Raw genomic sequence first — 22426 nt, 5'->3', positions numbered from 1 at the left:
TTCTGGGAGCACCCCAGCCTCTCTGCGCGGAGTGGGGGGGGGTCCTCTTTCCCAGGATTTCCCAAGCCAGCTCCACTGTGTTCCACATGTATCCTGGGTAAGAACTCCTGGGCTAGGAAGGCCTTCCCTTCTCCCCTCTGGGTGTGGGGGGGTGTCCCCCGACCCACAGGGAAACCTTGGGGCCCTCACCTCCAGGCCCCTGTGCTGTTGCTGCAAGGTCTGCACTGATGACGGGCTATGGTCACAGATATCTCTCACCGTCTGGGTGGCCTTCTCTTGCATCCATTCCTGGAGCTCAGCCGCTGCCTGCTCAAAGCCCCGGACCTCCCGGGCTATGGCCAGGCTCTGGGAGAGGGATGAGGGTCTGCTCTTGGTTAAGCTCATTCCTAAGGTCTTTCTCTCTAGAGATGTGGCCTTGTGGGCCACCTCCCTTTAAATAATGAGGACCATGGGGCTCGGTGACTCCTTTGTCACCACCAGGTACAGAAAATGTTCCAGATGTGGCAGGTGCTCAATGAGTGTGTGATGTTACAGATGAGGGGATAGGGTCTCAGGAGGGCACCGTGTGATGAGGGGATCTTTGGTTACAAATCACGAGAAAGGCGGAAATGGAGGCTCTAAAGCATGGGGGATGGGTCCCTAGGAAGGAGGGCTTTGGTTTCTGGGAGGACTGGCTAGGAGGGGAGGGTCAATTCAGGAGGCTGCCCGGGCTGTCAGGGACTTGGGGAGCAGCCTGTGTTAAAGAAAACCAGCGGCTCCAGCTGAGAACAAAGGTCAGGGAGCAACACGGAGCCCGTCTGCACAAGGCAGACTGTGGGTGGTTTCAGACCCTAGGCCTGTGTTTAGAGGAGGCTCCGAGGGGTTTGGAAGCTGGCCAGACTGGCTTTCTGTTTCTCCCTGGAGGAGGAACTGTGCCATCAAGAAAGAAAATTGCTGGAGAGAGCTGGGGTGGGGGGAGGTGAAGGTACAAGGATTTGGGAGTCCCCATCTGCCTAGTGCTGGGAATCAAAGGCAGCCCCCTCTCGCCACGTGCACACATACACACACACACACACTCATGCCCACACTCCCATGCTCCTACGCGTACCCCAGGCTGGCCTATAGGCCTCCGACCCAGGCAGAAGGCATCGATGCTCCTGCTCCTTGGATGCCCCTCACCTGGCCTAGGGGGGCACTTACCTGGATGCGGGCTTTTATTGCCCCGTCCAGCCTCTCCCAAGCGGCCTCGATGCGACTCCTCTGGGCTTGAATCTGAGGAGTGTACCTGGGTGCCATCCGTTCCAGGGAGTCTGCCAGCTCCCTTAGGGCCTGCACCTTGGCCTGCCCCAGGCTCTGAGCTTCCTTTCTGAAAGCATCAAACTTCTCTTCCAACATCTACGGGGAGAGAAGGGCAAGGGGGTGACGTCTAGCAGCTCGCAAAGGGTTGGCACTGTCTGAAGTCGTTCCCGCCCACCCCCGCCCCCCCCCATACTGGACGAGGCAGGAGCAGACATCCCTTGACACTGGCTCTGGCACCATGGGGATCCGCCCAGAGCACCCCCTCTTCCCTTCGGCTCTCACCCTCGCCTCCCTCTCGCCCAAACGCACGCCTCCTTTGCCCTGGCTCGGCCTCCATCTACTTGACCCCAGGCTCAGGAGAGACTCACCGTGACAGCCTCCAGGTCCTGCCCGTGGTCCTGCGACTCAGCCGTGGCAGCCTTGCTGGCCAGCCAGGCCTCGAGAAGTAGGGCCTCCCGTTCCAGCTGGTGGAGCTGTAGCTGCTCCCGCAAGCCTTGCTGCCTGCCGTCTGCCCTCTGCAGCAGCCCTGAGTAGGCCTCCCTCACTGCCTGCATCCGGGCCAGTGCCCTGCCGCTGTGGCACAAAGGACAACCTGGCTGAAGTCTTTCCTTTCTAGGCCAAAACAGCTTCACATGCCTGCCTCTGAAGGGAGAGCCCTCCCTGGGCCTCCCTACGTGGGCTGGGCTCCCCCGCACCTTTCCGGGTTCTGCCTGCTCTCCAGGAGGGCTGCCGTCTGCTGCAGGCTCTCAATGCGCAAGCCGAACGCCTCTAGGTCTCTCTGGGTGGCCTCCAGCCGCCGCAGAAAGGCACACATGGCCTCGGCACTCTGGCCAACATCCTTGAGCTCCAGGACACAGCCCCGTTCTTCCAGCCAGGCTTCTGCCTCCTGGAGCTGGAGGTGCAGGGAGAGCAGTCTTCCCTGGGTCACGGCCTCTGGGGCCCCCAGCTTGGGGCACGCACAGCCTTGAGGTCTCGAGCTGTGGTTCGCACCCTGGCTGCATGTGGGAATCCCCCAGAGCTTCCCTGCTCCCCGTGCCTGGCCCTCAACCCCGAAGATTCTGATCTCATCTGGAATGGAACCTGAGTATCCGCATTTCGTAAAGCTTGCAGGTGGTTCTGATGGAAGGCAATGACTGAGAACCACCGGTTTAGAAGAGACAACAAAACAAAATCACACCCAATCCAGGGCTCTGGGCGACTTGCAGAGAAGGACGAGCTCCGGGGGTGGGGCGCAGAAGAGCACTTAGCCAAGGGAAGAGGGGACGCACAGAGAGCCCAGAATGCCGCCTACACTCTGGGTTTCCTCAGGCCCAGCTGTGCCCGCCTCAGCCCCTCACCTCCATCAGGAACTGCTGGGCCTCTTGAGCCTGCTGCAGCCGCAGCCGCCTCCGCGTGGCCTCTGCCCGCAGGCCGCGCACGGCACTCTCCAGCTGCTGCACCCGGGCGGCAGCCTCTGTGGCGAAGGGCCCGGCCTGTGCCAGCTGGTGTCCCTCGGCCACCACGGCCTTGGTCAGAGCCTCGTGGCTACTCATCTCATTCTCCAGGTTCTGAGGAGTGGGAGGAAGACCCACCTCAGGGGACCCAGAGTCGTGCTAGAAGCCTTAGAGGATCCTGCAGATCTGCCCCCAAAGCCTTCCCTTTCCTGGCCCACAAAGAACCTGGGGTGCCCTCAAAGCCCCCCAGAGGTGGAGAGATCCCAGCACCCCTGGCTGGCTGGGACTGGTGCCTGATCTGAGGTTCAGGGTGAGCAGACCCACACCTGGTGCTTCTCCTGCAGCTGTCGCACAGCGCTCAGGCTCTGTCCACAGTCCTGGGTGGTGGTGAGGGGCAGCTTCTCCCGCACCCATGCCATCTCGTCATCGGCATCCCTGAAGAACTGCAGGAGGCGGCTCCGGGTCTCCAGGGCAGCTCTGCGCTCCTGCAGGGGTTCCCTCAGGCACTCAAACCTGCAACGGTGGAGGGTGGGGACGGGACAGTCAGGGGTGGGGGCCAGACGGTGACCCAGCGCTCACCCACTCAGTGCCCCTCATCGTGGGGGCAGGGGGTGGCCCGGAGGAGACAAGCTGGAGGGCAGGGAGGGAGGGGGGCAAGCAGGAGGCACATAGGTCGATCTACCTCCGAAGCAGCTGCAGGGCCTGGTCTTTTACATCTTGGGCGAGGCAGAGGCTTTCCCCTGTAAGGACCTGGGCCTGGCCCCACAGCCATTGTGCCTGCCTGGCCTGCCCTTCCACGATGACCTCCAGCTCTCCCTGTGCCCCCAGGAGCTTGTCTAGCCCAGGCTGGTCCTGGTCCCTGACAGGGGCTCTCAGCTCAACCTCCACAGGCTCCAGCCAGCTCTCTAGTTCCTCCACTCTCCGCCGGAGATGCAGGGCCTAGGGCAGAATGTGAGGTGGGCACATGGGGGAGAGGCCTAGCACCACCACCACCCCCCGCCGCCTCTGGCCTGTCGCCTGGCACACAGAGCCCACCTCACAAACCACTTGTAGCATGGCTGCCTTCCTCCGGCTGTTGGCCTGCAGCTCATCCCAGAGCTCCCCCAGCTCCCGCAGCCGCTCCCGGATGGTCTCTGAGGCTGGGTGGCCCTCCTGCAACAGCCTCTGTCCTTCCTACAGCCACACAGGGAACACCACTAGGACTTAGGATGGCTGGTGCCCATGAACCTGCGCGGGCTCCATCCCCAGCCTGTGAGCTCACTGTGTGACCTGGGTGAATTCTTGAACCTCTCTGAGCTCATTTTCCTTATCCATAGAATGGAGAAAACAACAGTTATTTTGTTTAAGCGAGATCAAACATCAAACATTTTTAGCAGGACACCTCATGCTAGAGGGAGCCAGCCTGGGGTCAGGTCCTGCCCTCTGTAGGTGGGAGAGGGTAAATTTCAAAGATGCTACACTTTGGCTCCTTTACACACAGGCTTGCTCACTGCGGCCTTTCTCTGTCCCCTCGTGTCCATCCAAGATGGCTTTAAAAACTATCCCGTCAATACGTGATTGAAAAGGCACTATTTTTGGAGAGGGTGCCCCAGGAAAGCTACTGTTTGTCTCTCCCCTTGGGTGTTGGGCATAGTGCTTGTGTACAGAAAGGACTAGATAAGTGTCGGTCATCCGCGACTCCGGATCAGAGCCCTAGCCAGGGCTCTGCTGGGTCTCCCCACACTCTCTGGCCTGCAGGACTGTCCCCTCACCTTTTGCAGCCTTTGGTGGTGGTGGACACTTGCATCTAGTTCAGCCTGGAGACTCCGTTGCTTCCGCAGCTGGGCCTGCAGCAGAGCAGGGTCCCTCCAGCCCTCTTCCAGGGCCGCCGAGTGCTTCTCCCTCAGCCACGTGGCCACCTGCACATACGCAGAGGACCAGGCCCAGCTCCCTCGGGCTCTCCCCCTACCCCCGAACCTCTGTGCTGCCCCGAGGAAGGCTGGCCTCTTCTTCCCCACCACAACCGCTACCACCCCCAATCCATGGGAACCTCGAAGGAATCCTGCAGGAAAGTCTGCAGCCGCTGGAGCTCCTCTAGCTGGCGGCGACGGGTCCTGGCTCGCTCTACCAGTGCCTCTTTCCTGCCAGAAAGAGGGTCTCATGGGCCTTCAGGTCCCTTCACCGGATCTGGAGCTGCTCCAGGGGCATGCACGTACCTCCCCATGGCCAGTACGCCCGGAGCCCGGGGCTCCCTCTGAAAGGAGAGAACTTCTACTTCTCCTCTTCACTAGTGCCTATCAGGGGCTGATTGTGTCCCCCCACATTTTTAAGTTGAAGTCCTCATTCCCAGTACCTCACAGTGGGACTGAATCGGAGGACAGGGTTTTAAAGAAGCTAAAATGAGCTTCTCAGAGCGCCCCCAAGCGGCCATGTCAGGTGTCATGCACATGCAGCGATGACCATGTGAGGAGAGGGGAGGAGTGTAAGCCGAGAAGAGGGGCCTCAGGACAAACCCACCCTGTCAGCGTCTGGATTGAGGGCTTCCAGCCTCCAGCACTGTGAGAAAACACGTTTCTGGCATTGAAGTCACCAGTCTGTGGGATTTTGTCATGGCCACAGTAGCCAACTACTACAGCGTCCAAACCACTAGTTTGGATCATGCACTACCCTTAGGAAGGACTCTGAGCGGGTACCCACCCAAATATGTGTGTGTGTGTGTGTTGTGTGTGTGTATTTCTCTGTACCAGTGTATCAAATACATTGCTGTACGCACAAAAAGAGAGATTAGACCCGTGATCTAAAAAATAAATAGGAACAAAACCCTAACACTGACCACATCCCTGTCGTCTCCACACCAGCGTTGAGTGGAAACTTCTCTCCTCCCGCTGGGGCTACCAAAGGGTGTGGGGGTGGAGGTGCAGCGAGGCTTGGTGGAATGGGAACTGCCGCCTCCCCAGAGGATGCCAGAAGCCCAAAGGGGAGGGGTCACGGTGGCACTGTCCCAGGGGCAAGTCAGACCACCAGAAACTATCTAAGGTGATCAGGGGGGCCACGAGGGGAGGGCACTGACAGAGACCAGCAAACCAGCATTTGTCGTCTGTCCATCAAAGGCCTCCTGGTAGCCAGGTGGGGGGTTCCATGAGCAAGGAACAGGAGCAAAGGGCCCAGGCCCCCACCGGGCCTGCACGAGGGCTGACAAGCACTGTGGACCCCAGTGGGCTCTCTGGAAAAGGCAGAGACCCCTGCCAGTCTGAGAGCCGGCTTTTGGCCACATCCATCTGGCTCTAAAAGTCTGAGAAGCTGGATGACTTAGCTGAACTGGACAGGCTTTTAGGAGGAAAAAAGGAAGAGCCTGGTGTCTCATGAGCTGTGCTGGGTTCATCTAAATGGGCGTGAGAGGGGTGCCTGGGTGGCTCAGTGGGTTAGGCTTCTGCCTTCGGCTCAGGTCATGATCCCAGGGTTCTGGGATCGAGCCCCACGTCGGGCTCTCTGCTCAGCAGGGAGCCAGGTTCTCCCTCTCCCTCTACCTGCCTCTCTGCCTGCTTGTGATCTCTTTCTCTGTCAAATAAATAAAATCTTTAACAAATATTTTTTTTTAAAGATTTTATTTATTTATTTGACAGAGAGAAATCACAAGTAGATGGAGAGGCAGGCAGAGAGAGAGAGAGGGAAGCAGGCTCCCTGCTGAGCAGAGAGCCCGATGCGGGCCTCCATCCCAGGACCCTGAGATCATGACCCGAGCCGAAGGCAGCGGCTTAACCCACTGAGCCACCCAGGCGCCCAAATAAATAAAATCTTAAAAAATAAATAAATAAATGGGCGTGAGAAATGTGCCGACCTGCGCGAGTGGCAGGCACCATGCTAAGACATCAAGGGTACCTTCTCAATCCTCCACTACCTGAAGAGGCAGGCGTTGTTACCCCATCCTTGTAGATCTGAAACTCTGTGAGGCAAGTGCCCCAAATCCCACCACAAGGGGGCAGCACAGGAACTCAGGACACTGGCTCATGGACACTTAACCACTGGGCTCTGGCCAGGCCCTTCCATTAGGTCGCCCCTTCTTCAGTTTCCTGGGACACGTTTCTTGGTACAACTCCCTTTCATCTCCCCTGGGGGGCCACATGCTGGGCCGGCAGGGGTGCTTGGCATCGACCTCAGCCCCCAGAAAACGCTGGGGAGTTTGCTGCACCACCCCACCCACAGCCCAGAACCAGATGTACCTCAGGAGCATGGCCTGGCACCGACCCAGGGCACCCTGGGCCTCGGAGTACCCAGCCTGGTGCAGCCTGCGGGCTGCGGCCTCCAGCGCGCTCATCTTTTCAGCCTGAGCCTCCAGGCCCCGCTCCAGCACCTCGTGCTTCCTCAGGAGGGTCTCTGCAGCGGCCCAAGAGTCCTGGCAGGAGCAGGGAAGCCACTACCATCCGTGGGGCTGCCCCTCCCATCCCAATCTCTCTGCCAGCCATGCCACCCACACTCCCCCACATGATGAGCCCTCTGCCCAAACCCATCCCTCTGAGGTCTCAGGGCTGCGTTTGGCTTTAGGACAGTGATTCTTAGCCAGGGGAGGTACTGAGGATGGTGTCAGGGTCATAATTTTCAGGGCACACGGAGCTTTTTCACCCAACAGGAACACCCCCGCCTCTGCACTCTGGTAAGACTGTCAGCAAGGAACCAGCTGGCCCCTGATTTTTCTAAGACCCCCCCTGAATCAGGCTCGCCAGCCACAGGGGTTGGGATGGTGGCTGGAAGAGCAAACCTTGGGGGAGGGACATGAGGAGGGCAGAGGTAAGAAGTCGTGGGAAGGAGGCAAGAACAGGTCAAAGGATGCACGCCCACCCTCTCAGTTCCCGGGACATTCCCTGTGGGGCTGAGCACCAGGTGCAGGAGAACCACAAACATGGAGGAGTGAAGGCTTCAGGGCTGCAGATGGTAGAGGATGGGGAGCCCTCCCCTGCCCCCGGGGCCTGGGGAGCTCAGACAGCACTTGCCGCTGCTTTGGTAAAACCTGGGTCAGCACCCACCCCGAGACCCTTGCTAGTGGGGCAGGCCTCCTGGCTGCAGAGCCAACTTTCCATCTGCTCCACGGAACTCAGAACCAGCTGTCAAGAAAGGGAAAGGCAAAAGGAAGTGAGCAGAGGCTCCCCAACGTGTAGGTGGAGTGAGCCTGTGGGTGCTCTGAGGAGAAACCAGGGACCAAGACCTTGGCTCGAAAGAACACATGCACAGCCGGCAGGACTTGCTGTGGGCCAGCTGGGCGCTGGGCCCCGGGCAAAGCCTCGGAACAGTGGCCTCGGGGTTTGGCTTACCAGGGGCCGGTGGGGTTAAGGGAGGGCAGGATGGAGGCTGCCTACCTGAAGCTCCAAGGCCTGCTGCAGCTGGAGCTGGTGGTCCTGCCAGGCCCTTTCCAGGCTGTTCAGCTCGTGGTCTAAGCCAGCCAGGGCCTGGCGGAGGTCGGGGGGAGCTGGGTGCCCTGCAGCAAGCAGTCGCTGCCCGGTGCTTCGGGCCAGGCTGATGCGATTTGTCTTCAAGTCCAGCTCAGCCTGTCATAAGATGGGCCTCAGACCCCCGAGGCCAGGGCTCCCTCCATGCAAGGGAGGAGGCGTGAGGTGGAACACAGCGGAGTGGGTAAGATGGAAGAGGACAGAGGCCCGGGCAGGTGAGGGAGGAAGGGCTCAGAGAAAGTTGGGACAGGGCAGAGGCAAAATGAGGTCCCAGGGTCCGGCCCTCACCTTGAGCTCCTGGTGCTCCTCCAGCCTGCGCCGGGCCTCCGCAGGGCTGCTCGGGGTGCTTTGGGCCTCCATCTCCGCCCGCAGCCCCTGGGCCCAGACCGACAAGTGCCGCAGCTCGGCCTGCAGACTCTGAGCTTCGTATAAGGCCTCCAGGGACTCCCTCCTGCCCGCAGGGTTCATCAGCTAGCCCTGGAGCCTCCAAGCCCCTCCTTCCCTCACACCCACACCAATGCTCTCCGAATCCCCTTGGCCAGACAAGGGCCCAGGGCTGGGGATTAATAGGGGGACAACATCAATGGTTATTCGAAGGGTGGAAAAATGTTCTCAGGGGAGACCAGGGTTAAGGGGAGGGGGAGAGACAGAGAGGCTCCCAGGACTCAGTCTGTGAGGAAAAAGGCCCAGGGGTCCTTACCGCTTCTGGGCCCCCCTCCAGAGCTGCCACCAACTGTCTGTCACCTCCTGCTGCTTGCTGCTGAGGCGGTGGGCTGTCCCAGGGCTTCTTTGGCAGACGCGGCCCACCGCCCGCTCTAGGGACTGTGGGGAAAGCTGGGCTCAGGAGCTGGGGCAGGGAGGTAGGTGGTAGTCAGGGGAGCCCCAGCTGAGGGAGGCCCCTGGCCTCTAGGGGGCATACTGCTCAATGGAGTATGCTGGCTCCCCTGGTCTGGAAGGCCTCCTGCCCTCTGTGGCCTGCCCAGCATCCCCCAGACGAGGTGTACCTCCACCTGGGCCTGGAGGAGGCCTATTTCCTGCTCCAACTCCTTGTGTTTCCGGATCAGCCTCTGCAAGCTCTCTTGATCTTTTCCATAGTCCAGGGCCTGGACCAGGGCAGCCTGGGAAGGAATGTAGCCTTACTGGTTTTGCCTTTTCTGCAGCTCCCTGTTCACTGCTGAGGGGTCACCAGCCATGGGGTTTCTGTGTGAGAACCAAGTACCCCACCGATTCCCTTCCCCAAGCCTTCTGCTGACCAAGGTCCCTTCCTTCTGTGAAGAACAATTCCCAGGAGAGACCAGGGGATGGAGTCTCTTCTGACCCTGTCATCTTTGTGTGCTGCTTCCACATTACCATGTCTCAGTGGTCTCTCATTCCTTTGGGGGGAACTGAGCGTGGACAGAGAGCCAGGCCTGGCTGGCTGGGGGCAGGGAACAGAGGAGTAAGAAGAGTGAGGCAAGAGCCCCTTCACGCTCAGAACAGGGCACCATCTGTGTCGCATGGGACTTCTTGGGTGGTGAGGGGGCAGACGACTTCTTCACATGCTCCCCACCTCCCTGCCAGCGTTCAGCCCACGTTTCTCAGTGGTTGCTGACATGCTCTGGGGCCAAACACCTGTGCGCTCTGGCCATGCTCAGGGACCAGAGACAGAAGAGTATGTGGGGGAGCTGTGCTCTGGCTTCTTGACCCACAGTGTTTCTAGAAGCCAGGTGGGCCAGCCTCCAAGCCTGTAATGGGGGCTTCTCGGGCCCAGAGTCAATAGCGAGAGAGCCCCTGGCAGACCCCTCTCCCTAGCCCTGAAGGACCCCTAGAAGCATCTACCTCCACTACCCAAGCTGAAGAGAAGGGGGCGCAAGATGCAAGTTAAACTCTGGGTGGGCGCCTTGCCCCCCAGCTGCCACAGTCTTTTGCTACTTACCTTCTCCCCAATCTGCTCAGTGACACCATCCAGCTCTCGGGACAATGTATGTATCTCCAGGGCCCCCTCAAGCTGCTGCTGGTACCAGAGTAGGTTGCCACGGAAACTCTTCCATCTGGGAAGGGAGGCGTAAGGCTTAGTCAGAGATGGCCCTCCAGTCCCCTCCCCTAGACCCATGGCGTTCCCGTCAGGGACTGGCCTGCTGTTCAGCTGCTGTCGCCGCTTGTGGATGGTCTTGACTTGCTCAGGATCCAGGTTCCCGAGCTTCAGGGACAAGTCACTGATGCTCCTGATGTGGATGTCATCCACGGTGTCCTGCAGGGGTGAAGGGTGAGGGCACCCGGACAGTCACAGCCCATGGAGGGTCTGCCTCAGCCCAAGAGAGGATGAGGAGCGGCGTGTTAAATTGCTCGGGAAAGCAAGTGATAAGAAAGCACAAAGAGTTGAGAATAAGAATAGACAAGCAAAGCAAAGCAAGTGGTGGAATGAAATGGCAAGCTAGGATCTCCTGGTGCAGGAGCGTCTGCACCCCTATGCGTCCTGGGCGGGGGCTGTTAGTGAGAGGGGCTTATGGGTCCACTGGGCGGGGTCCCCAGCCGCAGGAGAGAGTGCAGGGATCCTGCCCCCAGTAACAGCAGCTCATATTCAGAGAGCTGGTTAAAATTCCCCAAGGACTTCTGAGGAAGGGTCTCAGCTGAGCGGGGCAGGGGAGGGGCTTGCTCTCCTGCATGCACCAGAGTAGAGCCAGAGGCTACCACGACTGGTGTGTGGCAGGCCCAGGATCTGAGCCCTCCTCTTTAAGTCTCTCTGGTGCTTCCTCTACCACAGCACCCGTCAAGGAGGCTGTGAATTCCACCAGCACCAAAGGGGAGCTCTGGGCAAGAACCTCGGCCTTCTAGAAATCGTATGTGCTGACACTGGATGGAGGAAGGGAGCATGTTTGGTCTCTAACACCTGACTGTGACTACATTTGTCCCATTTCTTTCATCTAGAACACAGGAGAGAGATTTTGGGGGTGCGTGTGGGGGTGTGGTGAGAAGAAGCCGAGAAGCTGAATGAAGGTTCTGGGCAGCTGGAGTTTTCGGTTGGATTGTCCACTCCATCCAGGCACATGTGTATCTTTTTTTTTTTTTTTAATTTTGAAATAATTATAGATGTACAGGAAATTGCAAAATTGCAGCAACAACAGTAACAATAAAAATAGTATAGAGAAGCCGCACAATCCCTTCCCCCAGCTTCCCCTGAGGGTAAAACCTTATATGACTGGGGCACAGAATGGACATGCTAACTGCAGACTCGACCACGGGTTTGATTCAGAGTATGTCAGTTTCTGCACATGTGCAACTGTGTATGTGTGGTGGGGAGGACAGTTCGTGGCAGTTTCAGCACAAGTACCAATTCATGTGACCACCACCACTCATTCTGGCTCTCTTACCTAGGAAGCCAGCATTATCCCCATTTTAAAGACGTAGGAACTACGACTTGGTGAGATGAGAGGGCTGCCCAAGCACATGCACATAGTGAGCCTGGGGCAGTGGCTGGAGCCCTCCCCCGACCCATGCTGTCTCACTATTCTGAGCAGTTCTGTCCCCCCATGGGGACAGGTTGACTGTGTCTCCCCCTCCTCCCTCCGACCCCATACCTCGGCCCAGACTCCTGGGAGCTCCCGGAGACGCTTGCGGAGCTGCAGACAGTGCTCAAGGTCCTGGCCCAGCTCGCCCAGGTTCACCATCGCCTCCTGCAGAGGCCAAGGGGTGAGGGTCTGGGATGGTGCTCTGAGCCCCAGCACCAGGGCAGCCAGCTCCTGGAGCAGTGTTGGGGCAACTGTCTGCTGGGGCTCCCGCCTGTCAGGGAGCTGGGGAGTAGCAGGCCTGTCCTTGTCCCCATCTCTCAGCCCCGAAGCCTTACCCCCAGCTCTGTCCCTGCCCGGCTGGGTCTCACCATCTCCTGGATCCAGGCATCTGTAAGGTCAGCTCTCCGCAGGAACTCCAGAAACTTCCACCTGTCCTCCAAGTCCTGGCCCCGGAGAGCCACTGCCTGCCTCAGCTTCCGCCAGTGTTCCTGCAGATTCTGCAGCCTCTGGGAGACTTCTCCTGCCTGAGGGGGGCTCTGTGCCAGGAGAGCCTCGCCATCCTGGGAGAGAGAACACCCACAGATCTTGTCTACCTGTCACCCCTCCCCCTGCCTGAAACCCTCCTCCTTGGCCATGCAAGAGCCCACACTTTGGAGTAGGACTGGGGCTGAGGGCCTGTTACCTTGGTGACAGAGGTTATGACCTCCTCGTGGGCCTGGATCTCAGCCTCGAAGGCCTGGTGTTTTCGCAGGAGCCTCAGTTTATCTTTCAGGTCCCCAGGAGGGATTGGCTCTCTCAGCTGCCGGACTCGCTCCTCAATCCAGTCCTGGGCCTGGTGGGGGTTGGGGTCATGAATCTCATTATGCCGGTTCTGCTTCAGTCCCCAGGGATGTCCCACGCACTCATTCTCAGCTGTGCCCAGGGAGTGGACTGTTGCCCCCCAGGGCTGGGTGAAGTCAAGCTGGATAGATGCCATCCAGTCCTTTAGCCCAAGAGGACATGCTCCAGGCCTGGCCCTGTCCCCAGCCACAGGGTAGGGCTGGACAGGGCCTCTGGAGGGAAAGTTGGCCTACTCTCAGGATACTTGGCTCCCTCCCTCTGCCTCCCTGGTTCTCTCTGACCTAGCCCTCATGGGCTCAGGAAGCAGCAGGATCTCTGTTCACAGTGTCTTTGAATCAAATGTTCTGGGTCCCAGCAAGGCCACTGGGAAATCCACTGAACCTTCCAGACTTCAGTGTCCTCATCACAGGGGTGTGGTGAGGCCTGAAGGAGCGTGGGAAGGTGAAGGTCATTGGTACCCTGTAAAATGTGGCCCAAGCAGAAGGCACAGGGTTGGGGGTGGCCCTCCGACCTGGGTCACAGCCCTGGTGAAGCCAGTCATCAGGAGACAGGTGTGCAAGGCTTGTCCCCGGCTCTCTGCCAGGTCCTTCACTTGAGCCCGATGCTCTAACAATGTGTGGAGCCGATCCTGCACGATGGGGCCCCCAAGTGTCTTCGCTTGCTCACACAGGGCTGCCTCCTGGTGGGGGGAGGGTCAGGGTCACAGTCTCCTATTCTCCCACGATGGGAGGCTGGCCCACAAGAAAGCCCTTCCCTCAGCCCAGCATGGCCCTTCTCTCTCAGCTGGTCCTCCCAGCAAGCCAGAACCAAACCCACAGCTCCCCTGTGACCATGTCATGGGGAGCCAAGTGGCTCTGGTGTCCCTGAAGCATGGCCCACCTCTTGAGCCACATACCCACTTCTGCTCAGTCAGCCCCAGCCAGGCACCTCTAGACCCACAGGCTGTCCCTATACTCCGATATTACCTGTGGGTGCACACCAAGCCCTCCATGTTCCCCATTCAGAACTCTCCAAAGTCCCCAGACTCCACCCGCTTCCCTCCCCCATCCCCCAATTTCTGACCATGCCCAGTTCTGAGCCTCTTACCTTCTCATCTTGGGCAGTCAGAACATTCTGGAAAGTCTTGTGTTTGCGGATCAACTGCTCTACCTCTTCCACTGAGCTCCCCAGTGCACCGGTTTTCAGGGAGATCTGGATCAGCCCATGGAGAAGTCAAATAGGCCATCAGGGACTGTCCAGAAACAGCTGGGCCCCCCGGCCCCCATTTGCAGCCATGTGCACTGAGGCTGTGCCCAGTCTTTGGGCCTCCCATCAAGGAAAAAAGCTGAGTCCCAGGAGGCAAGGAAGCAAGTAGGGGGTAGAGGAGAAAGGGGGAAGGGGGCGCATGGGGACGTGTGTGGTGGGGCAGGGGGAGGACCTGCCTCCTGGACTGTGAGGATCTGGTCCAGGTGACTACACTTTCTGAGGAAGAGCTGCTCCTGCTGCATGGCCTGCAGCTTCTCTTCCTTCTGCTCCCAGGCCTGGAACACCTGCTCCCGTTCATCCCGCAGGGCTCGCAGCCCTTCCTGGACCTGGGAACAGACACATGGGTAGCCTGGGGAGAGCCGCCTGGACAAGCTGGCAGCTGATCTTGAGGGAAGCCCCTGACGAGAGGCCAGCGTGGCACGACGGGGCAGGTTGTGAGGTGATGGGACTCAGACGAGGTCAGGGCAGGTGGGGGGGCACTGGAGAAAGGGGCCCACCTCCTTGATGGGTGTCCCTACTACAGCCAGAAGCGCCTGCTGGCCCAGCTGCGAGGCCCTCTGGTGCAGCTCCTCCCGGGCCTCCAGCTCTGCCCGGAGCTGCCGGTGGCTGCTGAGTAGTGTGGGAAGGCCATGGCCGGGCTCCTGGGAGCCCTCTTGTCCCTGCAGCTCCTGCCATACAGCGGCCGCCCAGGAGGTGTAGTCCTGCACCTGTGGCCCCAGGAGACCCAGGGAGAGAGTTGGGTGAGGGCTGGGCTGGGCAGCAGAGAGCCGGGCTCCGAGGCCCAACTCCAGCCGGCCCATGTCCACTCGCACAGCAGACTAACCGTTCCAGGGCAGAGCTTCCGCTGAGGCTCAGGGGCATTTTGTCACCAGGTTCCTCTACTGTCATCCAACCTAATCTTTCCAGGTTCATGAAGTGTGCCTGTTTGCCAGCCTCCTCGTCCCCCTCAGCAAGGCTCCTCACCCTTTGCTTCTGGTGTCCCTCCTGCTTATAAGCTCCTTCTCCTCCCCCTTCCGTCTCTCCCCAGCTCACATGCTCTGCAGGGTCCAGGGCCTCTTTTACCTCATGAAGGCTTCTCTGACACTGTGACACCTCGCTGCTCACCTTGTACTCGAGAGATTTCTGCTTTAACACTTGCACACTGTCTTCAGATCCGTGTACACAGCATGAGAGCTGAAGGGGCCTTGGATCCTTGTCCAAACTCCTCATTGCCGAGGTGAAGAACGGTCAACGGCACAGTGTGTGTGAGGGAGGACTCACAGACAGAGGCCTTGCTCAAGCTCACGCTGCTGGACAGTAGCAGAGGCAGATCCCCAGATCGATTCTTTTTGCAGGGTCAGAGTTTGGGCCTCCTGGTATAGCAGGCACTGGCTCTGGGGACTTCTGAGACAGCCTGTGGCCAGGGTCCCCGTCCCAATCTGGCTTCTGGAGTTTGAGGCTTGTCCCCTCATCTAGAGAGGCTCCCTGAGGACAACCAAGTCCATCTTACCTAGCTTCTTCATCACCCTTCTCTCTCCATCCATGGACCCCGGTAGACAGTGAGACACAGATGTTCAACAGATGCTAGCTTATCCTGAGGTCACTGTCTAGAACATGTGACTCTCCCGTTATGGGCTGCTTTTCCTTCCCAGGCCTCACTGACTGCTCTGTTACTCACCTGTGCTGGTGTTGACTCAAACCTAAGGAGTCCCTGCTGTGTCCCACGCACTCAGTGCCCTGACAGACAGACGGACCTGCGACAGACCTCCAGACGTACCCGTGTTCCTCTAACTCGTGTCCACACTGGGTTTCCCTCCAGAGCTGGAGGGCCTCAATAGCACATGCACGTGCATGGCAACACACACACACACACACGCACGCACATACACGCATGCAGCCCAAGAGGACAGAGCCCTCACCGCTCTGTGGAAACGGGCCAGGAGGCATGCCCGCTCTAGCCGTGTCCTGCGCTGTTCCATGTGTAGCTTCAGGGCTTCCCAGGCCTGCGCCAGTGCCTCCTGCCTCTGCTGCACAGCCTGGGCCTGGGGCCCTGGCCCCAGCTTCTGAACTGCACTTGCAGCCTCTAGCAGTTCCTGCAGCTGGGGGCAGGGAGAGGAGACGGGGGTGGTGGGGGGAATGTCACGTCCTCCTGGAGACTGAAGGGCCTGTCCATCCCACAGAACCCTCCTCCAGCCAGGCCCTGCCATGCCCAGTAGGCCCAGTGGGAGGCCCTGGGAGAGCGCAGGAAACCCAGAAGAAGAGATAGACAAAGCTCAAGGGGGCCAGTGGAGGCACGGGGGGGAGGGGGCGAAAAGGAGGTGAAGGGGGGGAGAGGCAGCCAGACTGGCTCACCTGCTGCCCAGCGCCCCTGAGCTCATGCTCCAGCTCTTCGTGTCTCCTCAGCTGAGCCTCCAGCCCATGCAGGTCTGGGGCCACCTCACTGGGGAGGCTTGTGGCTTTCTCCTGAGGAGAGGAGATGGCCAAGGCTGTCAGGAATAGAGGGTGCGACACCGAACTGGGGGTGTGTCCCCTTCTAGAAAGAATCCCCTTCCTCCCCTTGGGCTCGTACCTGGACCTGCGTGAGGGCTTCCAACAGATCTCTGTGTACTCTGAGGGTGACCTCAGCATCTTGCAGCTGGTGGCCTCGGGCCTGGGTCAGCTCCCACAGCTCCGACCAGGCAGCCCTGTCCCGAGGTGTGTGGAAGACGAATGGGATGTCAGCCATTGGCCCAGCATCTCATTCCACACTTGGCTGGTCCTGTCAGCCCTTGTCCTTTCCGGGCTGCATCCAGGACTGGCTCAGAGCTCCCCTTTGGAACCCCTTTCCTGCCTCAGGGCCTGCCTGGAGCCTTTCCAGCTTTACCACGAGTTCAGTCCTTCACTGCTGTCATGCTCAGCCCTTGATTTCTAAGCTTTGTGCTCCTTCTTCCCTCTTGTGTATTCCAGTCGCAAATGTCAATCAGCTTATAAACATTCAAGGACAGGAGCTGCATCTTCTCTCCATTCCTCAGTGTGCTCAGCCAACTCTCACTGAGCTTCTAAGGCTTCCACCAGGCCAGGCGCCATGCCAGGGGTCATGGACAAGTCAGGCCTGGCCTCAGAGCCCGCAGGCTGGGATTGGAGGTGGGGGGACCCATGCCAGCCAGGTGGCAGCTAGGCCGTCTTTGCACAGCTCCTTCCCCAAGTCCTGGGAGCCAGGAGTTTGGAAAAGTGTCCCTGGGGGTCCGGGCAGGCGTCCCTGATCTGCACACCCAGACTTGCCTCCCTTCACAGTCCGCGGTCACCAGGAGCTGGCTCAGCCTCCCTGGGGCCAGCGCCCTCTCCAGAATCCTTGCAGGCAGACAGAGCCAGTGTGGCCCTCAGAGCAGCCTGCCCTCTCTGAACACCCCAGGAGCTGCCTGCACAGCTCACTCCCCCAAGCCAGCACCCCCGGCCTAGCCCACTGGGCACTCACTGCAGGTGCTGCTGCGTCTGCCAGGCATCAGGGGCGGCCCTGTGCCCGAGCTCCTGCAGGCTCTCTGCCAGCTGCCGGCAGGCCGCCACCCGCAGGGCACCCAGCTCCACTCGCCGCTGAAACCTTGTGAACTCAGTGCAGAGGTGCTGAGGACAAGAGGGGAGTGGGTGACAGAGTGACCCCCCAGGAAGGCAGCAAGCAGCTGGGAAGCTGGGGTCTCCTGATTCGGCAACGAGGGGTGGGACAGCCCCCGTTGCCTACACCTCCTCAGAAGGCCTGTCCTCGGCCAACACTCACGACTCCCACAGCCCCCTCCTCCACAGTCCTTTGGGCCGGCCCACTGCCCCCGGCCTTCTCCCTGAGGGTGTCCTCCTAGCCCTATTCTGCTCACCAGGATGTGCTCATGGTCTTCTCCGAGGCTCTCCCCCAGCCCAGCCGCCTGCTTCTGGCTAGCCAGCCAGGTCCGCAGCTCCTCAGCCTCCCCCATGAACTCATGCAGCTTCAGAGTCCCCTCCAGCTCTTGGCCCCTGTGGGGACAGCCTGTGGTTCCTATAGGTTGGCTGCCCACTCCCCTGGGGAGAGTGGGCCCAGCGGAAGGGGGGAACCTGAAGGAGCTTATTCGTGGTCTCTGTGCAAGCCTGTGGTTCTGGATTCAGGGAGAAGTAAGCCAGGGCAGGGCAGTGGGCTCATATGCAGGGAAGCAACCGGAGCTGGGAGCAGGGAGCTGGGGGCTGAGCTCTCGCCCAGCGGGCCTTGCCGTGGACATGACGGAAGGAGGAGAGTAACCCCCAGCAAGGGCTCCTCTGACACATCTCTATGGGCTGGGGGGCCAGGCTTTCCTTCCAGCTCAGGGTCACGGCATGGGAACGGTCAACCATGGCTAGGCCCCGCCAGACCCAGAGCGGGTACAGCGCCCCCTTACCGTGTGGCCGCCCGTTCCCGCAGTGCCCGCAGCTGCTCCCAGAGCCTCTCCCGTACCACGCGCAGGTGCTCCGGAGCCCCAGGGCCAGTGAGGACTTGCGCCCTCTGGTCAAGCTTCTCCATGGAGCTCCAGCAGAGGGCCAGTTCCTGCTGCAGGGCCTGCCAGCACACACCGACCCAGGCCCGGTGCAGACTGGATGGCTCCTTCACACACACACACGCATCTTCCCCACCCTTCCCTTCAGCCATGGATCCTCAGACTCAACCGTCTGCCCATCTACATACCCACTAATCCACCCGTCCATTCATCCCCACCCCATCTGCCCAGCCATGCATCCAACATCCACCCACCCAATGCTCGTGGAGTTCTTACTGTGTCCTCAGAGGACTCACTATTTAGTAAGAGAGGTTAGGTGCTGGGTAACTGGGGCCGGGGGAGGGCGGACGCAGGAGATACTGCACTAGACCCAGACAATACAGAAGACAGCGATGGCTGGGGTTAAGTGAGCTGCCCAGGACGTCTGGGACACCGAAGCCCCACAAGGGCATGGCCCCAGGCATGCTCCGCACAAATGGCTGAGAGTCCTCCATCCCAGGACGTGGAAACACCGACCATGAGGGCTCTACGGAAACCACGTCCAGACAAGAGGACGCGTCACTGCCAGCCGGAACCAGGGTTGCTGTGGGGTTCAGAGCTGTGAGGTCCTGAGAGTCTGAGCCCAGGAGGAGAGTGCACTGGGCCTCTCTCCCTTTAACTGTGGCAGGGGAATGCTTGCCAGGGGAGGTAGGTATCAAGAGGGCATTTGGTTAACTCAAAGGGTGACATTCAAAGTGTGGGAGGAAGAACCCCGAGGAAGACATGGGAGAAGGTGCTGGGGCAAGAGAGGAAGAAGGCAGGGAAATCCTGAGCCCACAGGGGTGTCAATGGGTCAGGAGACTAAAGAAGGGGGCAGAGTTCTTCAAAGAGCTGTCTCTGAAGGACGGGAGCCCTGGGGATGGGCAGGGGGTCCTGCCAGACTTGGGGGTTGGCAGGAAAGGAGTTGGTTGTGTCTTCAGGAAGAAACAGCAGGGCTCTGTGCTCCTGAGAAGGAGAATGTGCCCTTGGCGAGCATGATAGACCTCTCCTAGTGGCTCATCATCTCCCCAGGGCAGGCTGTGTGCAGGCTGCCGGGACATGGTACCTGGTTCTTCTTGATGAGCCTGGAGGTGGCTGCTTCATCCCCACCGCAGTCCTCACTGTCCACCAGAGGCTGCTTTTCCTTTACCCAGTCCTCCAGCTCCGATGCAGCCAGAAAGCACTGCCAGGAATGAGGCCACCTCACCCTGATGATGTCAGCTGGGACCCTCCACCAACCCTTGGGGACATCGCACTAGGCTTTCCAGCAGCCCGTACAAAGGATTCTGTGCCTGTTGGGGACTTGCCAGCTTCTGGGCCGGGGTTCTGCCAACTGACCCGCCCCCCTGAGAGGCCCAGCTCTTGCAGACCTCCCTCACAGTGTGACCCCGAGGGCTCTCCGTGTCCCACCTGTTGGAGAGCCACAGCCTGCTGCAGGCACTGGGCCTGTGCCTCCCACGTCTGCTCCAGCTCAGCCCAGCGGCCCTCCAGCTTCTGGCATTGCTCCAGGACGCATGAGGCTTCGGGGTGCCCCGAGGCTGCGAGGCTCTGTCCAGAACCCAGCACATGCTGTACCTGTCCCTGGTGGGCTCTCATCTCCGCCCCCAGCTCCTGCCACAGAATGGGATGGGGACTGCTGCCTCTGGGCTACCCTTAGGCACCGGGCCCCTGCAACAGAGCTGTGCATGCGGCTCTAGGCCCCACTGGGGCAAAACTGGGCAGAGAATAACGGGGGGCAGAGACTTGGGAATAGGGACAACATGTTAGTGACAGAAGGCTTCTAAGATCTCAGAGTGGGAGGTCAGGGATCCTGGGAGGAACAGGGGGCGACTACCTCGTGCTTGCGGCAAAGTCTCTGGGCTCGGTTCAAGCACCGGGTGGAGCTGACTCTGGTCATGCGCTCAGCCACCCAAGTGAGCTCCAGGTTGCTCAGTTGGTAGAACTCATGCAGCTCCACTGAGGCCTGCAGCTGTAGGCGCCGGGCGGCCAAAGGTTCCTGCAGAGACTTGAACCTGGGTGAAGGCAGAAGACATGGTAGACAGTGGAAACAGTCGGTGGGACAGGGGGGAGGCCCTCAGGGCTTCCCACAGTCCAGCGAGGGACCCATGAGGAACGAAGCAGAGGACAGGGGAGAGCCTCATCTGATGATGGTGAAGCAGCTGGAAAGGACCCAGGGCCAAACACTTCACCCAGATAACCTGCTTGACTTCAGATTGTGGGGTACTGAGGATGCCTAGAATTGGGGTCTCTGGCCTTCCTATCCCGGGAATGACCCTCCTCATAAGGGAAGGAGATTTGGACAAGTAGGTCATGTAGATGCCACTGCTGGCCTCACTGGGTAAACTGTCCTCATGTTCATGGGGTGGGAGGTAGCATAGAGTGGGGTGAAGATGGAACAAGCAGGTGGGTACCTCTGTAGGTATTTCTGGGTCTCCTCCACAATGGTCTGGGAAGTGAGCCCCTGGTGGGCTTGGGAGACGAGGGCAGCCATCTTGCTGGCCAGTGCCTGGCTCTCGCTTTCCAGTTGGCTGTGCCATTTCTGTAACTCCCGGCTCGAACCCAGGTCCTGCCCTGTTTCTGCGCTTTGCAGGCTCCTCTCTAGCTGCTTCATCTTCTCCTTGGCATCCTGGGGAGAGTGCAGGGTCCTGCATCAGGCTCTGTAGCACAGGTTTGCAAGTTTTTGGACTCCGAGACCATACTGCTTGCTGCTTACCAGATTCGCCGAGGACCTCCTGAGGACCCCAGAGTCTCACCGTCCACCTCCCACCCGCCCCACGCCCCAGAGCCTCATGAACACTCCCATTCCCTCATGCTTCTTCCTCCATAGGTATCCCAGCTGTGCTGACTACACCCTGGGCACACAGGAGACAATTCTGAACTGTCAGAGCCAGGCCCCACTTGCCATCAGCCAGAGGCCTCTCAAGACGGCAGGACTCCCCAGGGCCCCTCCAGACTTAGCAGAATACCCCAGACTCCTCCCTGCCCCTGTCTGTCCTGCCTATTCCCCTTCCCCATCCTGGCCCAGCAAAGCCTCAGTCTCCCTCCTGTGCCCTGGGCCTCTCTTCAGCAGACCTGCAGCAGCCCCAGAAGCTTTCTAGTCTGCTGGAGCCGGTCCCCCTGCCGGGCCAGCTTGTTCTTCAACTCTTCCCACTTGCTGCTCAGGCCCTGAAGGCTGGCCTGCACAGCTTCCCCGGCACAGTGCCCGTCGCTCAGCAACCGTCTCCCCGCCTGGAGTAGACACAAAGATGGAGGGAATTGTGTCAAGTTGCTTTTCCACGAGGGGCCAGAGCAGGCGGGACCCAGATGGCAGAGGTGGGGGGAGGGGTAGTCTGCTACAGGTTGTGTTCTCCAGGCTGCAAGGGCTCAAGAATTTCCTGTAGCCCCCCGATCTGTAGGCAGCGGTAGGCGGGCTCTGGGCTGGTGCCCCCGAGGTGAGCAGGGTGAGCCCGCAGCAGACGGGAAGGCTTTGGTCAGGTGGAAGTGGCAGGTGCTAGAGCTGCCCTGAGAGCCGGGGGGTGGGGTGGGGATGGTGGGAAGACACGAAGGGAATGTTCTGGGCTGGTTTGGGCACCAAGACAGAGGGGTATCCAGCAGAGTGGAGGAGGAAGCTGGGGGATCCTAATTCTGAGGAGACTGAGATTGAGTCTTCCTTCGGCAAGTTTGTTCCATGAAAACAGGCCATCCAGCTGGGCTGGGGATTTGAAGAGGCATAAGCCCTGCACCCTCTGTCTAGCACCCCCACCTGCTGCAGGCCCTCCACGTGCCCAGAGGAGGCCAGCAGCTCATGCTTGGTAGCTTCATGCCATGCAGCTTGCTGCAGGATGTCGCTGGGCTTTCGGGAAGGCTCCTCTGCTGCCCTCAGCCCCTTCTCCTCTATCCACAGCACCAGACCTGCCACATCCTGCTGCCATTCCTGCCCAAGAACCAGGAGAAAATGGGTCTCATGAGCCAGGGGGAAGGGCTGATGCATGGACCTCTAGAGAGGGGGTCTCACGGACCTCCTGGGAAAGAGCAGGACACAGTGTGCAAGGTGGGGCCTGGGTTACTGCTCACAAGTGGGGACAGGAAAGCGGAGATGGGGAGGGAACTGTTCCCCTCACAGCAGGAGGAGGTCCGGGGAGGGACAGCCTGGGGTTCCCCAATGGTGTCCTGTGCCCAGGTAACAGGAGCCCTTGGTCAGTCCCCAACACTCAGGCCACCTCAGATCACATATGGCCATTTCTCTCTCCTAATAGGCTTATGCCACAGGAGGC

The 22426-nt window shown here is 59.8% G+C and overlaps 1 protein-coding gene across 1 annotated transcript in view; it reads right to left on the bottom strand.

The window, feature by feature from the left end:
* The window catches only part of SPTBN5 (spectrin beta, non-erythrocytic 5), a 46343-nt gene that overhangs the window by 5728 nt on the left and 18189 nt on the right, over positions 1-22426 (bottom strand). The window contains 38 exon segments of the mRNA XM_082734426.1: positions 190-345; positions 1180-1374; positions 1647-1851; positions 1974-2170; positions 2616-2825; positions 3038-3224; positions 3394-3650; positions 3747-3884; positions 4463-4609; positions 4741-4831; positions 6911-7083; positions 7712-7789; positions 8042-8230; positions 8420-8582; positions 8832-8953; positions 9136-9249; positions 10047-10161; positions 10246-10361; positions 11689-11784; positions 11988-12179; positions 12302-12451; positions 12971-13138; positions 13546-13650; positions 13881-14030; positions 14202-14522; positions 14737-14849; positions 15476-15782; positions 16036-16146; positions 16253-16367; positions 17138-17283; positions 17529-17664; positions 18060-18217; positions 19240-19356; positions 19584-19784; positions 20008-20185; positions 20585-20799; positions 21246-21401; positions 21916-22086. Coding sequence (XP_082590552.1) covers positions 190-345; positions 1180-1374; positions 1647-1851; positions 1974-2170; positions 2616-2825; positions 3038-3224; positions 3394-3650; positions 3747-3884; positions 4463-4609; positions 4741-4831; positions 6911-7083; positions 7712-7789; positions 8042-8230; positions 8420-8582; positions 8832-8953; positions 9136-9249; positions 10047-10161; positions 10246-10361; positions 11689-11784; positions 11988-12179; positions 12302-12451; positions 12971-13138; positions 13546-13650; positions 13881-14030; positions 14202-14522; positions 14737-14849; positions 15476-15782; positions 16036-16146; positions 16253-16367; positions 17138-17283; positions 17529-17664; positions 18060-18217; positions 19240-19356; positions 19584-19784; positions 20008-20185; positions 20585-20799; positions 21246-21401; positions 21916-22086 — 6159 coding nt within the window.

This window comes from Mustela nivalis, assembly GCF_964662115.1.
Source record: "Mustela nivalis genome assembly, chromosome: 6".
In the NCBI taxonomy this organism is placed as follows: Eukaryota; Metazoa; Chordata; class Mammalia; order Carnivora; family Mustelidae; genus Mustela; species Mustela nivalis.
The sequence above is the reverse complement of the archived record's forward strand: the minus strand, read 5'-3'. Positions and strand labels throughout refer to the sequence as shown.